This window comes from Monomorium pharaonis, chromosome 11 (assembly GCF_013373865.1).
Source record: "Monomorium pharaonis isolate MP-MQ-018 chromosome 11, ASM1337386v2, whole genome shotgun sequence".
In the NCBI taxonomy this organism is placed as follows: Eukaryota; Metazoa; Arthropoda; class Insecta; order Hymenoptera; family Formicidae; genus Monomorium; species Monomorium pharaonis.
The window spans coordinates 13,300,652-13,318,520 of record NC_050477.1 but is presented as its reverse complement, the minus strand read 5'-3'; the positions used below and the strand labels follow the sequence as shown (position 1 = coordinate 13,318,520).

Below are 17,869 nucleotides of genomic sequence, written 5' to 3'. Positions count from 1 at the left end.
TCGTTCGAAACGATGTTTATCAAATCGATACATTAATGCGGTAAAATCTCTTCGAAAATTGCCCGACGAATCCTTCGTGCGCTAAAAAAAAAAAAAACGCCACTCCCTTCAGTCAGTGATTATTAATGATTAGAAATCAGTAACTCCTAAAAAATGAGAGGCAAGTCAAGTGCGGTTCAGAGAAACATGGCTACGCTATCGAGTAGGATCAACTATCCCCGCAGTTCCATTCGTGCTTGGTTCGAAGGATTATAGGCGGAACACCTGACGTACTCCCATCGGACCGAACGAATCGAAAACCAGACAGAAACAAACAAGAGGAGATAGAGGGGTGGCGAGGGGGGAAAAGGGTGGTAAAAAAAAAAGATTTCTCCCTGGCATAGTCGAGCTCGAACAGGTAATATCGACCCTCCAATCCGGAATCCTTATTTCAAACGGGGACAAACAGGAGGAATCGTCGCAAAAAGCGACGAGAGAGTCCCGCCGGTCACCGCACCGCTGTTCATCCGTGCGGACAAACGTACCCGAAGAACGGAGAAAGCCGATTGTGCCGAGAGCATCGCGACAGGAAAGTTTCCAAGCCGGATTTTCATTCGATAGTAACGGGGGACAAAGTGGACCAGGTGACGCGGAGGACACCTGGCAGCAGGGAGCTTTACAATATTCGTGTGAAACGTTAACGTGCGCACGCGTGCGGAATTAGTAGCTTGACGGGTGCATCCACCTCGTAAAACTCGTCCGACTTGTTCGGGGTTTGATTTTCGAGAACACTTGTTTCGCGCAATTGGAAAAATAAAAAAAAAAAGGGGGAAGAGTTTTCATTTCTCTACGAATTAACGAAGACTGCTGTTGCGCCCGACACGGGAGCGATAGAAACAAATAGAAAGAACGCGTTGAACGAGAAATGGTTGAAAAATGTCGCGAGAGTACGCGAATGAAGTGAAAGTAATCCGCGAGCCGTTTTGTACGCGAGCTCTATGTGCCGCAACAGTTTAAAGTTTAAACTACCTCGATACGTACGGATCCGACATCGCGGGGACTAACCAGGGAGGCGCCAAGACTCGCACCCAAATCATAGTCGCCTCGAGGTGTCTTCGGTGGTGCTGACTGTGGCCGAGGTGCCCGGATTTCCGGCTGTCGTGTCCCCCGGGTTCGCCAAATTGCACGCCACCTGGCAAGACGAATAGTTCGACGTGGAATGCGTCGCAATGAATCCACGAAACGCCTCGTATACCACCGACCGCGCGTCAGGATTCTCCCGCCCGTACAATGGGTGCGAAGGTTGTTACTTACTGGCCCCAGAGAGGAAGTGTGGGAAAGAGAGACGGGGAGAGGCGCGTGAGCATTCCGACAAGTACGAGGTTGAATTATAGAAAACAGAGAGTGATTCCCGGAAGATTATATCTGAAATATGTAGGCGGTTTAACGAACGAATTTTGCCGGGCGGTTCGTTCCCTCGAACGTTCCGCAATATCGAGCTTTATTTTTTTTTTCGAGTTCACATTTTAAATATTTCAGGCATAAAAAGTAAGTGAGTCACATAAAAAAGGTACAATTCTGAATTAATCCTTTACTATCAATGTGATCGATCGTTTTACGGCTCTCGTGTCATTTCTCACGCGCACCTACTCTCTTTTTTTTTTTTTATTTGTTTGTTTGCGAAGTTATCATCCTTTCATTGCTTATTCTGTTACACAGTTCGCGCGAAAACGATATAAACGACAAATGGCAGGCAACGTACCGCTTCTCTCGGGGTTTGCGTTATTTCATGTCGTTTGTGACTGGTGCGTTCGGCTTCCGCTGTTTTCGATCGAACATTTGACATGTGTTTCTTTTCTCTTATCTGCTCTATTTGTAGATTGAAACAAAGCGCAAAGAGGAAGAATATTTGCGTAAACTGGAGGGAAAGATGGAGCGCGAGAATTCTATGAATACGTTTTCCAAGTTCAAATGCCCATGCGATTTCCATGCACCAGATGTCTGCATTCGTGTAGTGGTTACAAAATGCCCCTTGCCGCTGCCGTAACGCACAGCAATCCGGGCACATAGTGAAACACTTAGTGAAGTAATATCAGATAAGAGATTACATACGATAAGTCGTGCGTGCTCTTTAAATCTCGATACTCGTTTAATTCAACTTAATTTAATCTCGTACGTGTAGTACGCCAGCTACTTTTGACCCTGCAACTGTGCTGAATAAATCGATAAACATTTTTAATACATCTCGTATGTGAAAACAGGAAGTTGGCTCAAATACGCTCTTCATCTCCCATCTCATCGATTACCATTCTCATCACTTTTCACAGAGTACATAAAAAAAAAAAAAAACAATTATAACCGAATGAAGTCAACTATGGCTGAATGCACTATGGCTGACGTTATTAAAATACTTCCGCTGTAAATAGCGTCGTCTGGTCTCGCAAACTAGCCGGTTAAATCCTCGTGAAAACGTTTCTCATAGCGATCCTTTGTCATTCCCGGCGGTGTTCTCGCTTTCCTAACACCGCAAAGCTCTCTTCCGCGAATTTTCGACCCCCACGCTGGTGAAAGATCTATGAAGTTTTTAGTGGATTTTGTTGTAACGACGTCTAGTAGATTTTGATAGAAGCACCCTCTCCCCCCTCCGCAGAATCGCTCTCGAGCGAGCCACGGCAATAACGACAATCACAATGTTTATCGCTCGAGTTCCTGATTTTACCTTCGTGAGAAGAAATTTCTTTTCGCTTCCCCGACCAGCTTAGCCCGATCGTTTACTTCTTCTTGGGGGTTTCTCTAAGAGGGTTGCCGCCGTACCAACATAAACCGCAGAGCTGACAGGCATGCGAAAAGATTTAATCGACCATACGCGGCCTCACGTTCGATCATGCGCTCGAGACCAATAAGAACAGGCTCGCGTAGTACACGAACGATTCTTCCTGCTCGCTGATTTAAGAACCGGAAGATACGTTTTCTCCGCTTCCCCTCGAACTATTCCGCGTGTAAATGCCGCTGTATGTCCGATAATAAACCGCACGGCCGGTGTAATGTTTCCCGTGGCATTCGCCGCGTCGGAAGCACAAGGACGTAACAAATGCAATTCTAATTGATGTGTAATATAAACTTGGAAATGATGTAATTTTCGTTTCTCGATCGGTGAGATCGATTCGAAAATAAAAAGAAGAGATACGCCAGATGGGTTTAATCTACACGATGAAACAAACGTCGCTACTGTATATACAGGATGGGATTGATCTTTTCTTAATTGCAAATAAAATCGCGGAGGGACAGATTGATCGCCGGTCGATCTCGTAAAACAAATTTATTCAGGGCGATTGATCCCGGCGCGGCGGTGTTGAAGTTTTCCAACGGCGGGCGGAGGAACGGCGTTCGCGCGCCGCAGCTTTTTGTTGTCCGACGAAAACTTTAATGGAAAGATTACAACCGAATGACAGTAAACGTAACGCGAATTGAAACGTGAATGAGATCGCTGAAAGACTAATAAGTATAGTGATTGGATAATATCCCGGCGGCGATGCGCCTCGAGGCTTCGGAGCCATTCGCCACTTATCCCAACTTCGCGAACAACGACTGCGACGACGACGTCGTAATTGCTGTTTACGTTCGTGATTCTTGCGGATATACTCCAACTTTAAAGAGCTGCCCCCCTCCCCCAACCTCCCCATCCGGCGGAATAGTGCGCGATATCACGCACTATTTATTGTTTATTTTGCTCCATTGTCTTTAAAAGGCGCTGCGTCAGGCGATGCGTCGCCGCCTTTGTGGAAAACGTCAGGAAAGCCTCGTCGAAAGTTCTACGTAGCCATAAACGAAACGTTATTTGCGTTTCAAATAGCTGACTTAGTCATAAAATTTTAATGAATATTCGATGTCGGCACGGACAACAATTACCAATCTATTTGGTTTTTAAAAATGCAACATAAATTCCGATGAATTTTCAAAAACGTGAAGTGAATTAATAATTCATCAAAATCATTATCTCGTCTATTAACATTAGAGCGTCCTCGTGTTCCAGGATCATGCAACCAGTCCTTGGGGATGGAGTCGGGTGACATACCGGATTCAGCTATCACCGCGTCCTCGTCGTATGTGACGAACGTCGGGCCGCGAAATGGCAGGTGAGCACATTACTTTTTACGGTCCACCACTTTCCGCAACGTTAAAAGACACCCTACGCTTTTTTAATGTACTTTGAAGAGGGTAGGTTCAATCGTTTATCAGGCCGCGAGTTTAACGCAGTGACATCATCCACGGCCATACGCCATGCGTCATTTCTCTCGTATACCCTACCCTATATTTTACGCAGCTGTCGCGCGCGTACTGTTTATAACTCGACGATCCCATTCGTCTGCCTATCCATCTATCTATCGCGAAAGTTTGCTTTTTCCGAGCAGTGACGATATTGATTTAACGCCCACTGGGATTTTAACTTATTCAAATCTAATTTCCTTGAAGTTACATGCCTAATGCGCTTGTGACTATCAAACGCGCAATCCGATTACGAGTAATCACGTTTTATACAAGGTATATTTCTGCGAAGCAATCGCTTGAAAGTGATACTTTCCGCGTAAACGTGCTCAAGAAAATTACAATAATAACTGAATTATTACATCGCAATTAGAATAATAATATAATGCCCGTGTATAAAATGTATAATGCATTGTATATCAATTTCATTCATTTAATCGGCTCGTTAAAAAATTTAAAAACGGCAAAATTAACAGAAGTGAAAACAATTAAATTTTTCATTTTTTTACTGTGTATAATAAATATGTTGCATCATTTTGCAGTCGATTGAGTTTTTTTTTTTTTTTCGTTAAAACGGAATATAAATTTATTGTAACAGTACACAAGTTGAGTGCATTGTTATCATGATACTTAAACAAAATGTATATGCAGTAAGTAAATTGAGAAATGGATCCTTTCGTCAGGTTATTACGTTCCAGCGGCGGATAATTAAAACAGTGGTAAGGATGATCATTGATCAGCCGTCAGACGCGCCTGATAAATGAGCACCCGCCTGAAGGTTTAAATACGTCAAATCGTTTCGGTCTGAGAGCAGCTTGTATATACAACAACGTACACAGTAAGAGCAGTTATTATGTAGTCTTTGTATATTGTTCGTGAATAGATGAAGAGCTCTTCTCTGTAATAAGATTATATCCCAACATATATTTAATTAGCTATATTTTATATATATTTAAAGCCTGGCAAAAGTTTCGCAACCGTTAAATCTTTGAATGTAATCTTTAACAAGGCAAAAAATAATTCAATATTACATATAATAGCGCGAGAAAGCGTTCTACACGTTTGCGGCTTTACAATATTAATAAAGAGCTTTGTTCGCACTTACAATTAGTTGACACTCCTCACGCGTACAAAGTTTCCGTAAGAGCGCAATTTACTTGATAATATGAAATTTCTATCAGCCGCGCTACACGGAGAACTTCAACTTTAACAATGAAATCCTTTTGTATTAAAGTTACGTAAAAACTGCAAACTGTAAACGAATTAATGCGGCACGAACGCCACCCGGAAATCAATCGTCAGCGGAAAGTGGGAAAAAAAACGAGAATCTTCTCGATCTACGGGCAAGTTAACTTTGTTATTAAGTACGAGATGCCACTCGACCAGAAGTGATTGAGGTAGTAAGACTTTCATTAACGCCATTTAACACAAACGTAAATAATCGAAGGAAGGGAGAAAACGTGAGCGGAAGAAACGGCTCGGAAAGGTAGGAGCGCGAGTAAATCACGGATGCACTGTTTAAGTACACTTTTAAAAAGGTGGAAGTTCTTAAAACCTAGAAATGGTCTCGTGAATTGTTCTTCTTAGTTGAAAGAATAGTAACTGAATTGTACAATATAATTGGCAGACTTTTTTATGCTCGGCAAGACAGTAAAACGATAATTCCGCGGCATTTTTGAAATGAAAAGTTTAACGGCCCTCTTATGCAAAGTCCTTCGTTTGCAAAGTACCGTATACGATTCGGTAATTTCGGCACACTTTTAGCAGTTGTAAATTATGTGCACCGCAATTCCCGAAATTGTCGTTGTACAAATATCTCTCCTCTTGCGAATAATACATTATCTTTCTTCATTTAGATTATGTTAAATTTCTAAACGGAAATTATACTTCCACTCAATCTGTTAAAACGATAATAAAGCGCATTAACCTTAAGGAACAAGATTAAGTTTCTTGCAAATAAAAAAGAATGGGCTTTGCAAGAGACAAAGGATATAAATTTTCTAATCTTTAGAAAAATCGCATTCTTGTAGTTGTACCACGTCGTCAGCTAAAACAGAGGAATTATCTTTATCGCATTAATGATATTTTAAATAGGCTCCGGAAGGAGACTGCCGGCGGTGCTTGGTGTCCAAAAATCCAAATAGAGAAAGGGGTTCGCGAGTGGCTTCAAGTTGACCTACTGAACACTCACGTCATTACCGGGGTGCAGACGCAGGGCCGTTTCGATCACGGCCGCGGTCAGGAATACGTCGAGGATTACACTGTAGAATATCGACGTCCCGGCTTTACTCGATGGCGGCGATATAAGCGTTGGGACAAGCAAGAGGTAAGACAGGACAGGCACGTCTGTTGATGGTATTTGTGGGAAAGGGGTGAGCGTGATTTGCCGAGTTCAATGCTCCTATTCATTGCTCTCCTTTGATTAATTTGTATTAAAAAAATTCGCGCGATGTATTATAATAATATAAATATTCGATTGCGCGATGCAGTGTATTATTTTATACATTAATATAAATATTAATTAAAACAAAAAAAAACTCTTATACGAAAGAATAAAAATAACATGCTTCCATTAACAATTTTTGCTTTAATAATTAATTTTTCAACTTTTTAACATTCTAGAATTTTAACAATTTATATATATATATATATATATATATATATATATAATACGACCAAAGTATTTTTATCTTAATTACAACGCATGCTATGAAAACTATGCTTTGAATAGTGCATTGCATAGAAGAGAGCAATTGTGGAGTTTGATTGCAACAAACGTTTGATTGTAGAAGTGTTGTACGCAAGCTGTCGAGAGTTTACACCGTGTCTCAATTGGAACAAACTCAAACAAATGTACGTAAACGATACGTAGAACAAAACTACAAAACCGATTGGAATCACCCACGTGCCTGGTGTCAAATTGGAATTTTATTCTGTTGAAACGCAAAGCTCGAAGTCGCTTGTTAGTAAAGTCACAATTAGAACTTGGCACTTGTTAACGATGCTTAATTAATAGAACTTTTCCCATGTCAATTATCCGTGAAAGAAAATTTTATCACAAGTTAAAGTTCGCTGTAAGATGGGCATAATGAAAAATGAGCAATTTTAAAAAATTCAAGAGAAAACAAAAGTAGATAATAAGTCTTTCGCTATAACTGCACTGATTATTAAGACAATTGCGTGAATATTTGAATATATTTGAGAAGATATACATATATTTGAGAGGAAATTTGAGAAGACAAATGTTAAATTTTCACAATTTATAATATATCCCAAAATTTGATTATCAATACGCGCACAAAATTGTAATTTAATTAATAATTTAATTAACATGTAATTTAATCCTTATTTGTGTAACAGTAGGAAATATAACTCGATATTCTTTTATTACCACACACAGGAAACCAATAATATTTACCAACTATCTCTCAAACAATAGAGTATCCAGTTTAAATGAAACATATCTTCCTACTGTGTTATCAAAACCCTTTTGTTCCACGGTTGATCGTACAATATTCTTCGAGTTTGATTTTGCGTATCAAAATTTTCCACCGTTCGCAAGATTCAGTCATGAAATAGGGAAGAGAGAAAGCGGCAATCGATAAACGATCTACTCTTGTGCTGGAATTGCACGTAATGTCTTCGTACCGTATGGTTTAAGCATCTCTAAAAGTACAACTTTCCGTTTTCTTTGTCGGACTCTTTTCTCGCATTCTCGAATATCATGTTTGAAGATTGAATCCACCGGCATCATCACCTTTAACACTGCACATATCTATCATTATTATTATATCTAAAATTATTTCTATTCTAATCTCTATTTATATCTATTTACATAGTCAACTTCTATGTAAATGTATTTTCGATTATATGCAGTAACCTTTGTATGCAGTAACTTTTTACAATTTTTATAGATATGTTACTAGTATATATTGTAATAAATGATGAGATAAATAATAATAATGTGTAACTTCATGACAAATAACTTTTGTATTTTCTCGTATTTTAGCGCTTGTATATTTTGTGTCGCGCAACATTTACTCCATTATATAAAATGTTAAATTCTCTCTTATCAATAATTCACCACGGTATCAATGGTCGTAAAATGTAAAATGAAGCGATGGCTGATTTAATCACATTCATTGTATTATATTTATATCGAATAATCTCTTATCGTTTAATCATGCTCATATGACATAGTAAGTGAGACTAAATTAAGATGAAATGAGCCGAAGCGTGGTGGTACCACAAATAAGTTTTGCAGGTAATTGACTTTTTCGCGGAAATCACAATCACCTCGTTACGTTAATGTCAATTCAACGGAAATTGACCGAATCGGAATTTTGACGAAAAGTTCGTATTTAACGCAATACATTATTGCCGAAATAATGTGACTGTTATCGATATCAGACGTATATTCAGATATTTCCATCTAGATATTAATGGTGCTGCACATTGAAGCGCATACACACATTTACCAGTATTGCATTAACTGATCCAAAATTGAGATGTCTATAAGTACTGTGAAATTTTCGAATAGAATGTCCATTACCATTAAATCTCATTATGCTATATGGTCGTCGCGATAAGAAAGATTGAATTTATCAGTCGCTTGAAAAAATCCACCTTTCTCGTTAACGCTAAATTAAAAAAAAAAAAAACACTTCCTTACTCTAAGTGACGGTATTGTTAGTCAAATATCAAGTCTCGCGTTAATTGACGCGTGAAAAGTCGCGGTCTAATTTTGTTTATTTGCATTTTCTATTTTATTAATATGCATGACATTGATCCATAGGTTTTAACTGGCAACAGCGATACGTCCACCGTTGTATCACACAATTTGATTCCACCTATATTCGCTAGTCAAATTCGGATTCTACCACATTCGGAACACAGACGTACGGTTTGCCTTCGCATCGAGCTCAAAGGATGCCGAGACACGAGTAAGTATTACAATACACGAGAAACGTTTATTATATTTTCAAAATTAACAATTTATTATTGATCTTCTAATCTTTAAAATCGATTTTCTCATAAATGAAGGCTCGCACAGAAATTTAATTCATTTATTCATTATTGTAAAAAAAAAATCACTTTTTTAAATAATATTTTCAATTGTAATTTCAATTGCATTTGGAATTTCGTTAAAATAAATAGAATGCGGGTTGTGAATAAAGTTGAATATATATGCAATTTTATCTATATTATTTAAATAAACGTACTTCATAATATACCTTTCATAAAATAAAGTGAGTAATTATGAAGACAATTGGCACAATGATGACAATTGTCGATAATGTGTTCATCGAAAATTCTCTTACGCGGATAAGCAAACGTTTTCCATTGGCCATCATCTCCCGTATTGGCCATCATAAATTTTTGCATACAAATCGATTGCTATTCATAGCAAACTTATTTGGATATGCGATAACCAAATTATCATTGAAAATGACATAACTGACGTAATTCACATCGAATATTATTACTAATTCGTGAGTGTTAAAATATGAATGTGTCGCGTGTGTTACTAACAAATTAATAAGCAGAAGTAAACAAAAATGGCATTAAATGATCCACAAATGCATTTCTCATTTCAACACGCTTATGGTACATTAGTTCAATTAGAATTATTAAAATGCGAATATATTTGTAACCGGAATCATGTATGCAATCGCGTGGCTACACGAAGATGACGCGACGATGTTGCACGAGTGGACATCTGACGATTAATTTCCAAATTGCAATTTCATTCAATTTGCCGGGACGTCGTTGAGACGGCTACGCGAAGGCAGGGTGCCGTTGACTCTAACTATAGTGCTAGATCCCATTAACGTTCGTAACAGCGTTATACGAACGATCTCATTGCTAGGTATTCGGCTTCGTACATTTGTTTTCGACCTAGTTCTAGTACTTAATGTCTCTTATATAATCAATGTACCGTTAGCGCTCGTGTAAGTTGAATACTCATTACGTCGAGGCAATAACAGACTTACTGAGAAAATTTGAAAATTCCCCCGACTTCTTCCAATTTTCTTAAGTATTATTCCAAATGCATAGACGATTTTCTCAAGAAAGCTGAGTGAACAAAAAATAGATAGTTACATATATCTATACGTATATAAAGAAAAAGAATCATATTTTACTATTATTACTTAATGATGGTTAATTGACGATAATAATTATCTATAAAATAATTCAAATACAATAATATTTTTATTGTCTCATTTCCAGATTAAAATGATAAATATCATGAAAAAAGATACAAGGAAAGTCTCGCAATTCTTTTGACTTTTCCTAGTATCTTTGTATTAGGCAAAACTTCTCTAATGCCTTCAGTTTTCATTTTAGATCTGATTAATATCTGGGGTATGCTAACATTTCAATTTATTTTCTCTCCGAGTCTCTACTTTTGATCTAACAAAGTAACGAATGTTAAGTGTTCGTGACGCATACAAAATCCGTTCTCATAATTTATGTACAGGTGCGTGTGTTAGATATAACAAACAAGCTGAGCGCTATACCTCAATGCTATTTACATAAATTTGCATACAGTTTCTTTTCTCGACCACTCTACTTACCGGACCCCTAAATTCAAGACGTAATTTTATATATAAATTTTAACAAAGCGTCAGAGGTAGTAGGGTTGTAAAGATTAAACAAAGGCAATACGTATTATACGTTAATAAGTATTCACTCACGTTAATCAGATTATATTTTGCAAAAAATAAATAAAAATTTATTCTCTATTTAGATAAGCAATTTTCAAAGTCGATACTTAGATATGTTCAACGATATTTAGGTATTCTTAATATTTACTTAATCAATTATCTACGTCTGAATGAACAAAATATCTTTTTATGTGCATTTTTTCTTATTATCTTGAAATAATAAAACACAAAGAGAAATCTGATGGAGAATTCCTCGTTAAATGCTAACAACAGATGTACATACAACTAGGTATTGTCGGGATATGTATTTTACACGAAAAAGAAACCGTGCAATCAACCCAAGCAACAACAGTACACAAAGTAAAGTAAAACGGAAAATACATAAAAACATTAAACGGAAAAAGAGATTCTCAATTATGGATAATGAAACATAAGTGATTATTTCTGTTTTTCTAAATGTGAAAAGCAAGTCAGTCGTGAATAAGAGAATATTCAGCGTTAACTTGAACTCTATTATTGACGTTTACCATTAATTAATAATGAACATACAAAAAGCTTATGAGAGTAGACTGTACTGCTTAAAATAGCATATGCATAATTAACAAATGATATCAATCAACTATCAGGAGCCGAAGTAATCTTTTATTATCCTGACAGAACCTGCACTTCCTCTCATTATCAACATTTAACCAAGGGAAAAACGATATTTGCATGAATTATTTTTCTGGGTCGCTAATGTCCGACAACAACTAGGCCGCACATGTTCGATGACGTATATACGGCCAGCGTTGCGGCGCGGAGCCCGTAAAACGGCAACATGAGAGCTTTCGCGTTATAAGAAGTATTCGAAGCGTGTGAGATCGAGCCCGACTGGGCGGGTATGCCGGATTTATGGCGGCCGTGCACGGCAGCGGGGTTAAAACAACGCTGATGTCCTGCCCCGAGCCGGGTGAACACGAACGATTACCCCCGGATCGCGGGCAACACGGCCTACTCGGTCAACGCGGTACAGAATCCACGACATTGTCCTCCTGGTATTGACATTCGCGGCCTGACAGAATACAAGTGTGCTAAGCCCCTGAGTTGATAGAGTGCGCGGTGCACAACCAACGTATCATTTATTAAAGCACGACGTTACTCATATATGTGAGAAATTATACGTTGCGAATTCAGCGTTGCAGGATATCGCGCACTTGCGATCTTAACGTGTAAAATTGCAGATTGAAAAAGAGAGATTTTTCGCTGACTGAACTCGAAAGCTGAACAAACAGATTAAATTTGCATCTTTTTAGCAACTCCGGACTTTCTTTTTAATATAGAATTTTACATTAAAATGTGATTATTAGAAAATAATGTTAGAACATGAGAATATGAATAATATTATAATTTCTCGATATTTTATTTTTGCTGTTTATAAAATCTTATTGTTAAGATTAAGATAAAAAAATTTTGAGATATTCTTTACTAAAGAACATAGAAATTAATTACATATGTGTGGAATAAACAGAACTCTGCTAGCGCTAGCTTATTTAGTTATAGTCGTTAATATTTTTAGTTGTTAATATTTCTACACACGTGCCGGCGAAAAGTTATATTACCGCGAGACTCGTTAAGAATTACACCGTGCTGGGAAATCGCTCTAACAATTCCAATGAAAATTCGCAATAATTTCAAGCCGCAGACGGGAGGGAGATTGCCAGTGCAGATTAGATTAGCGGATTGCCAGATTACAGAGTAGAGTCCCTGTAAGAGCAATGTTTCTGACGCGTGCTGAAATACGGCGTCCTTTAATGCGTACCTTCAAAAAATGGCAGGAATATCAGCGACACATCGGTGAAATGTTCACCAGTTTACACGAACGATTCTCGAGCACGTAAAGAGGTGCACGCCAAGAGGTTACTTTCGTTGCGTTCAATTGCGGATTAATTTGACTCGCCATTTATTCCCTTATTGTTGAACGCTCTTGCACACGGAACCTCTACAATTCCGAATGTATATCTGCATATCCCGAGTTCCCTCGACTGGTTCTTTTTTTTTTTTTTAACGTACGTAACACGCTTTACAGTGAGCCGTGCACTAGCCATCTTATCACGCCCTTTAATTTGTGTTTTTTTTTTTCTCTCTATTTTCCTTGAGAGCGCGCAAGTATCTCGATTAAAGGGCCGATTATTTATTCGGGAATGGGGTCGGCTACTTTATTTTGATATGTACAATTCTTGTATTCCTGTAGAGATGCGGTGTGGTAGATGCCAGTAGTTGCAGAACAACCGCGTGGCGACAAGGCGTTATACGTTGTTCTAAGTAAAATTATTACCTCGGCGTCATCCGCGTGACACGAAATCAGGCAAAGGTACGTTGACCAAAACTGGCTTGACCACATCGCGTGACAACGACGGCCGGCCGCGAGCCGTATATACCGTGAAATATTAAGAGTAGTTAAGCGATTTTGAACACGACATGGCAAAGTGGGCGCACCGCGCCATTTTTGCGGTCCGTTATTAATTTTCCCGCTACGAAAATCCAACCGTCCGTCCCTTGCGGTCGTCCACTAACACCGACCAAGTCGTTTTAATTAATTTTAATTGATTAATTTTAACTAAGCGCCTTCTCCGCCACCGCCCTTCACGGCATGTTATTAAGCAGCGCCACTTCATTTTCGAAGTGTATCCGGGAACTGGAGCAAAGTGCTGCTGTTTGCGAAATGCACGGTAAATTTTAGTGAGGTAATATGAAAACTTGCAAAATAATTTTTACTTCCAACCATCATAATAATAATTAATAATAGTACGTCTTTATATGTGGAAAAATACGTAAAAAATAAGATAATTGAAAATACATGCAACATTGCAAATACTTTTATAAATGTTATTTTCATTGAGATATTTGTAACTTTATTGGTATAACAAACTATCTTATTTTATACACGCTTACTTTGTATACACTTTTACGGAAAATCTGAGAGCAACACAAATTTAACACATTATTTAAAAAAAAAAGAAAAAGAAAAAGAGCGCCAACTAGAGACAGAACACAGCTAATAGTACTACGAAGTCAGGTGTAACGTAAAAGTTTGAGAGACGAGTGTTTTAAAAGAAAACTACTGTTGTGCACAGTAGGTCGTCACGTGGAAACTTTCGTCTGTTTCAGGCGGTGTCATGAGCTACACCATACCAGATGCTTCTCTACCAGAGTTTAGTGACATCTCGTACGACGGTAAGAAGCAGGAGAACTTGCTGACCGATGGTTTAGGTTGTCTAATCGATGGCGAGGTCGGCGAAGATAATTATAGACTCGACATAGGAAATAGAAAAGGTAATCGGTGGGTGAACACGTGCGGGAGCGTTAAATTAGCGGAACGTAGATAGAGATATCTCTAGTAATTTCCGCTGGTGAAATAATTTCAATGAAATCGTATCTCTTTATGTTAAAAAAGTCTGCAGACATTGTATTCTATATGTGTACGAGAATTATTGCAAATATTTCATCGTCAACGATGAAATATTTGCAATAATTCTCTCACTTCATTATAATCGAATCATTATTGCGTAACTTTACCGCGTGATATTGAAATAAAAAGGGTTTGTCTTTCGCGATTATAAATTTCTTCTGAAACTTTCACGTTCTACCGCCAATAAAGAAAAAAAATCCCAAAATCACCACCGCCACGTATAAACCTTCATAACAATTACAATATATTTGTTTGCTGCAATAGAGAACCGCAGCAAAGTAAGTGCAATTCATTGCATTTTGTATGAAAGTTTCTTCTCCGTTGGCTACAGGCACGGGTTGGGTTGCTTGGCTTCGTGACACTTTCCGAGAGAACTTCGTGGAGCTCATCTTCGAGTTTGAAACCATGATGGTCTTCGAAGCGGTACACATTTATACCAACAATTATTTCTCACGGGATGTTCAGGTAATCTTCAACTCACTTTTGTACAACATATTTTCAAACTCACATACTTTCATGAATCCTCATTTTGTGCAAAGCAGAAAAATTAAATATTTGATCACAAAATAAATCACTAATTTCACGACAATACATATTTGTTGATTGAGATTTCTGAATATATTTTGAAACATATCTCCTTTTCTAATTGTGATATACTAATTGTGAGCTTTATGTACGTCTATATTAACTGATGAAACATTTTCGAAACATGATCGAAACATTAACACATTTAACACAAGACACGTTCTACCAGTTGTATTGAAAGCAATGTCATTAATAGGATTTAAATAATAATTATTGCTTTTGGTCAAACTGTATGTCAAAACCAAATAATTGTGCTGCGTGTCATTATGAACATGTCAATCAAGAAATGCCAATCAGATATCCTCGAAGATGAAACAGAATATTTGTTGCTAGAAATATTGTCTCTTCTATATTACAGATGTCATTTGTAGATATCAGTCTGCAGCATGTATCATAAATGACATGATTAACGATTTGTCGATTACATAGCGATAGTTATCGCCGTATATGTATATTTCTTTGATGTCAATGCCCTCATACGGTTCATAACACAAAAGAGTTTTTGCCTATATATCAAAGTGCATCGACCATACGGTAAAAACGAATATAACTACACAATAAAAACAAGCTTAAGCGCATCGCGAGTCTCTATTTTTCTGAAATATGGCAGACAATGTATCCTCTTTATATAGAAATAGCATATAAAAATTGTTCTATTTTTCTCTTGCTGTGCATTTTAGAAGTAGAATATACTCGTCAATTATTACTATTATTCTTTTAGAGCGCAATATTTCAAATTTAATTTCATTAAAATAAATTCTTTAAATAATTTTGTTTCTAAATAACTTGACCACTTAAGAAGCAATAAGGGATTTTTCTTGTCTATTTTAAACCTTAAAGACAATGTATATTTCAATGCAAATTTGATTTGCACGACAGGTATTTTCGAAGGCGGAAATATGGTTCAGCACCGATGGCGAGACGTATGAAGACGAGCTCTTGCCTTATTCCTATATACCGGACGTCGTGTTGGAAAACGCCCGAAACGTTTCAATTGGATTACACGGACGGCGTGGGAAACTTCTCAAATTGCATCTGTACTTCGCTGCACGATGGATCATAATCGGCGAAGTGACATTCGACGCAAGTAAGCTTCCCGTATTTTATTTTCTACCAGCGAAATAATCTTCCTTTTTTAGCTTTTACATTACTTTCGGTGTTTTTCCGCGAAAAAAAAAACAATTTGTCACGTTCTCTTGGATTTCCCGCGGGTTCTTTTGGACATCTTGCATATTGCCCGCATGACCTAAATACCGACTTAAGCAAACAAACAAAAGTTGCACAAACAGATCAGCGCATACTTAACTGTAATTCGCAGGTGGTAATACTTCAAGAAATGTAATGAATACAGTTATAATTGTCCATTGGATATCTCGCGCTGCTCCACATACATCCATCGACTTTAATTACCTACTTTTTAATAATCATCTATGTCTCGAATATCTCTACATTTCTTTAATTTTATTGCACTAATAAGAGTTAAAAATTTAATTAAGGATACTGAATGCACACAGTAATCACATTTAAATCTTTAGCCAAATGTGTGAACGTAATATTTTTCGAACACAGAAATATGCGATAATAACCGGTATAAAAAATTTTTTGCTATTTTTTGTTTTTAATACAACAGAAACTACGTAAAAAATGCTTATATGGTGTGCATATTGCAACGTTATTTTTTTTTATTTCATCAAATATAATTTTAATATCTAAAATTAATAAGATAATACCAATAGCAAATTTCAAAACAGTAAATATTATAACAGCACCTTTCGTCATTTTCATAATCCGCGTTTAAAAACATCTCCCTCATAAATCTTAGAAATTTTCCATATGAATTCGAGTTAGCTACAGCCATTTTCCGCTTTCAGCAAATCCCTATGAAAACACTACGGAAGAAGCGGCGTCCGAGTTCAGCAACCGGGAGATTCCAGTCAACCCTGAAGTGGATCTCAACTTGCAAACGAGTAAGTAACTTGTCGAGAGTAGTATTTAATTCGTATCAATCTCGTTTTAATTAAGCATCGGCTACTAAAAACTTTCCATTTCTCGTGCCGCATCTCTCTAAGTAGGGCGGCTCCAGAGATGAAAGTACTTCATACATTAATATTTCACGTTTTATTTGCATCTCGAGTATCTCTAGTAATGTAATAATGCTCCGCTTGCATGAACGCTTATTTTAGACCGCTTAATTTCGAACTTAATTCGAACTTAACCAATTGATAATGACATTTAAAATTAATTTCATTTGTAATTATCGTATACACCAATGCATAAATAATTACAAATGAAAGCGATTATTTCTTGATTATTCAACGACTCTATTTAACATTTATATATTTTATTACCAATATTATATATATTTTATTACTATATATAATATTATAATATTATATTAACGACTAAAAAGTCAGTATAACGAAAATAAATTTTATTCATCAAGATCTAATTATCTAATAACATTCTATTAGCTTTATTAGCTATATATTTATCGTGTATTTGATTTGATAAAAAAATAAATTTGATTTTATAATGTTATTTTAAATAAGTAATTTCTTATTTTGACATTCTTTGTAATATTTTTCTGTCCAATATTGTTTTAAACCTCTTGACTCGTTGCTATATCTTTTGATGGAAAGTTATAATATTTGCAATTGCATAATCTTTAAATTATCCGTAATGCGCGTATTCAGTTCACTTTGAAAATGAGCGACAGTTATTCAGCTAACTGTGTTAGCGAAACGGGGCCGTTATTCTTTGCCGAGAAGAAGATGAGATTAGGAAAAGTCATTGTCCAACATAGAAGAGAAAGAGATGCGGTTGCACTTTATAATTCACGTAGCAACTTCCTCGTAACGTAAACAATTAGTCGGGTTAAGAGGTAGCGCATTTGAGGGAAGAAGAAAAGAAAACAGGAAAAGAA

At 37.1% G+C, this 17,869-nt stretch overlaps 1 protein-coding gene and 1 long non-coding RNA gene across 8 annotated transcripts in view; one reads left to right on the top strand and one right to left on the bottom strand.

Annotated features, from left to right (window-relative positions):
• The window catches only part of LOC105828424, a 282,603-nt gene that overhangs the window by 218,478 nt on the left and 46,256 nt on the right, over nucleotides 1-17,869 (bottom strand). The gene's annotated exons all lie outside the window — the stretch shown is intronic.
• The window catches only part of LOC105834291 (discoidin domain-containing receptor 2), a 77,477-nt gene that overhangs the window by 50,382 nt on the left and 9,226 nt on the right, over nucleotides 1-17,869 (top strand). For all 3 annotated transcript variants that reach the window (XM_028191293.2, XM_028191292.2, XM_028191291.2), the window contains 7 exons: nucleotides 4,013-4,115; nucleotides 6,340-6,571; nucleotides 9,041-9,188; nucleotides 14,061-14,225; nucleotides 14,693-14,826; nucleotides 15,826-16,033; nucleotides 16,818-16,913. In XM_028191293.2, the coding sequence (XP_028047094.2) occupies nucleotides 4,013-4,115; nucleotides 6,340-6,571; nucleotides 9,041-9,188; nucleotides 14,061-14,225; nucleotides 14,693-14,826; nucleotides 15,826-16,033; nucleotides 16,818-16,913 (1,086 nt within the window). The remainder of the gene's footprint in view (nucleotides 1-4,012; nucleotides 4,116-6,339; nucleotides 6,572-9,040; nucleotides 9,189-14,060; nucleotides 14,226-14,692; nucleotides 14,827-15,825; nucleotides 16,034-16,817; nucleotides 16,914-17,869) is intronic.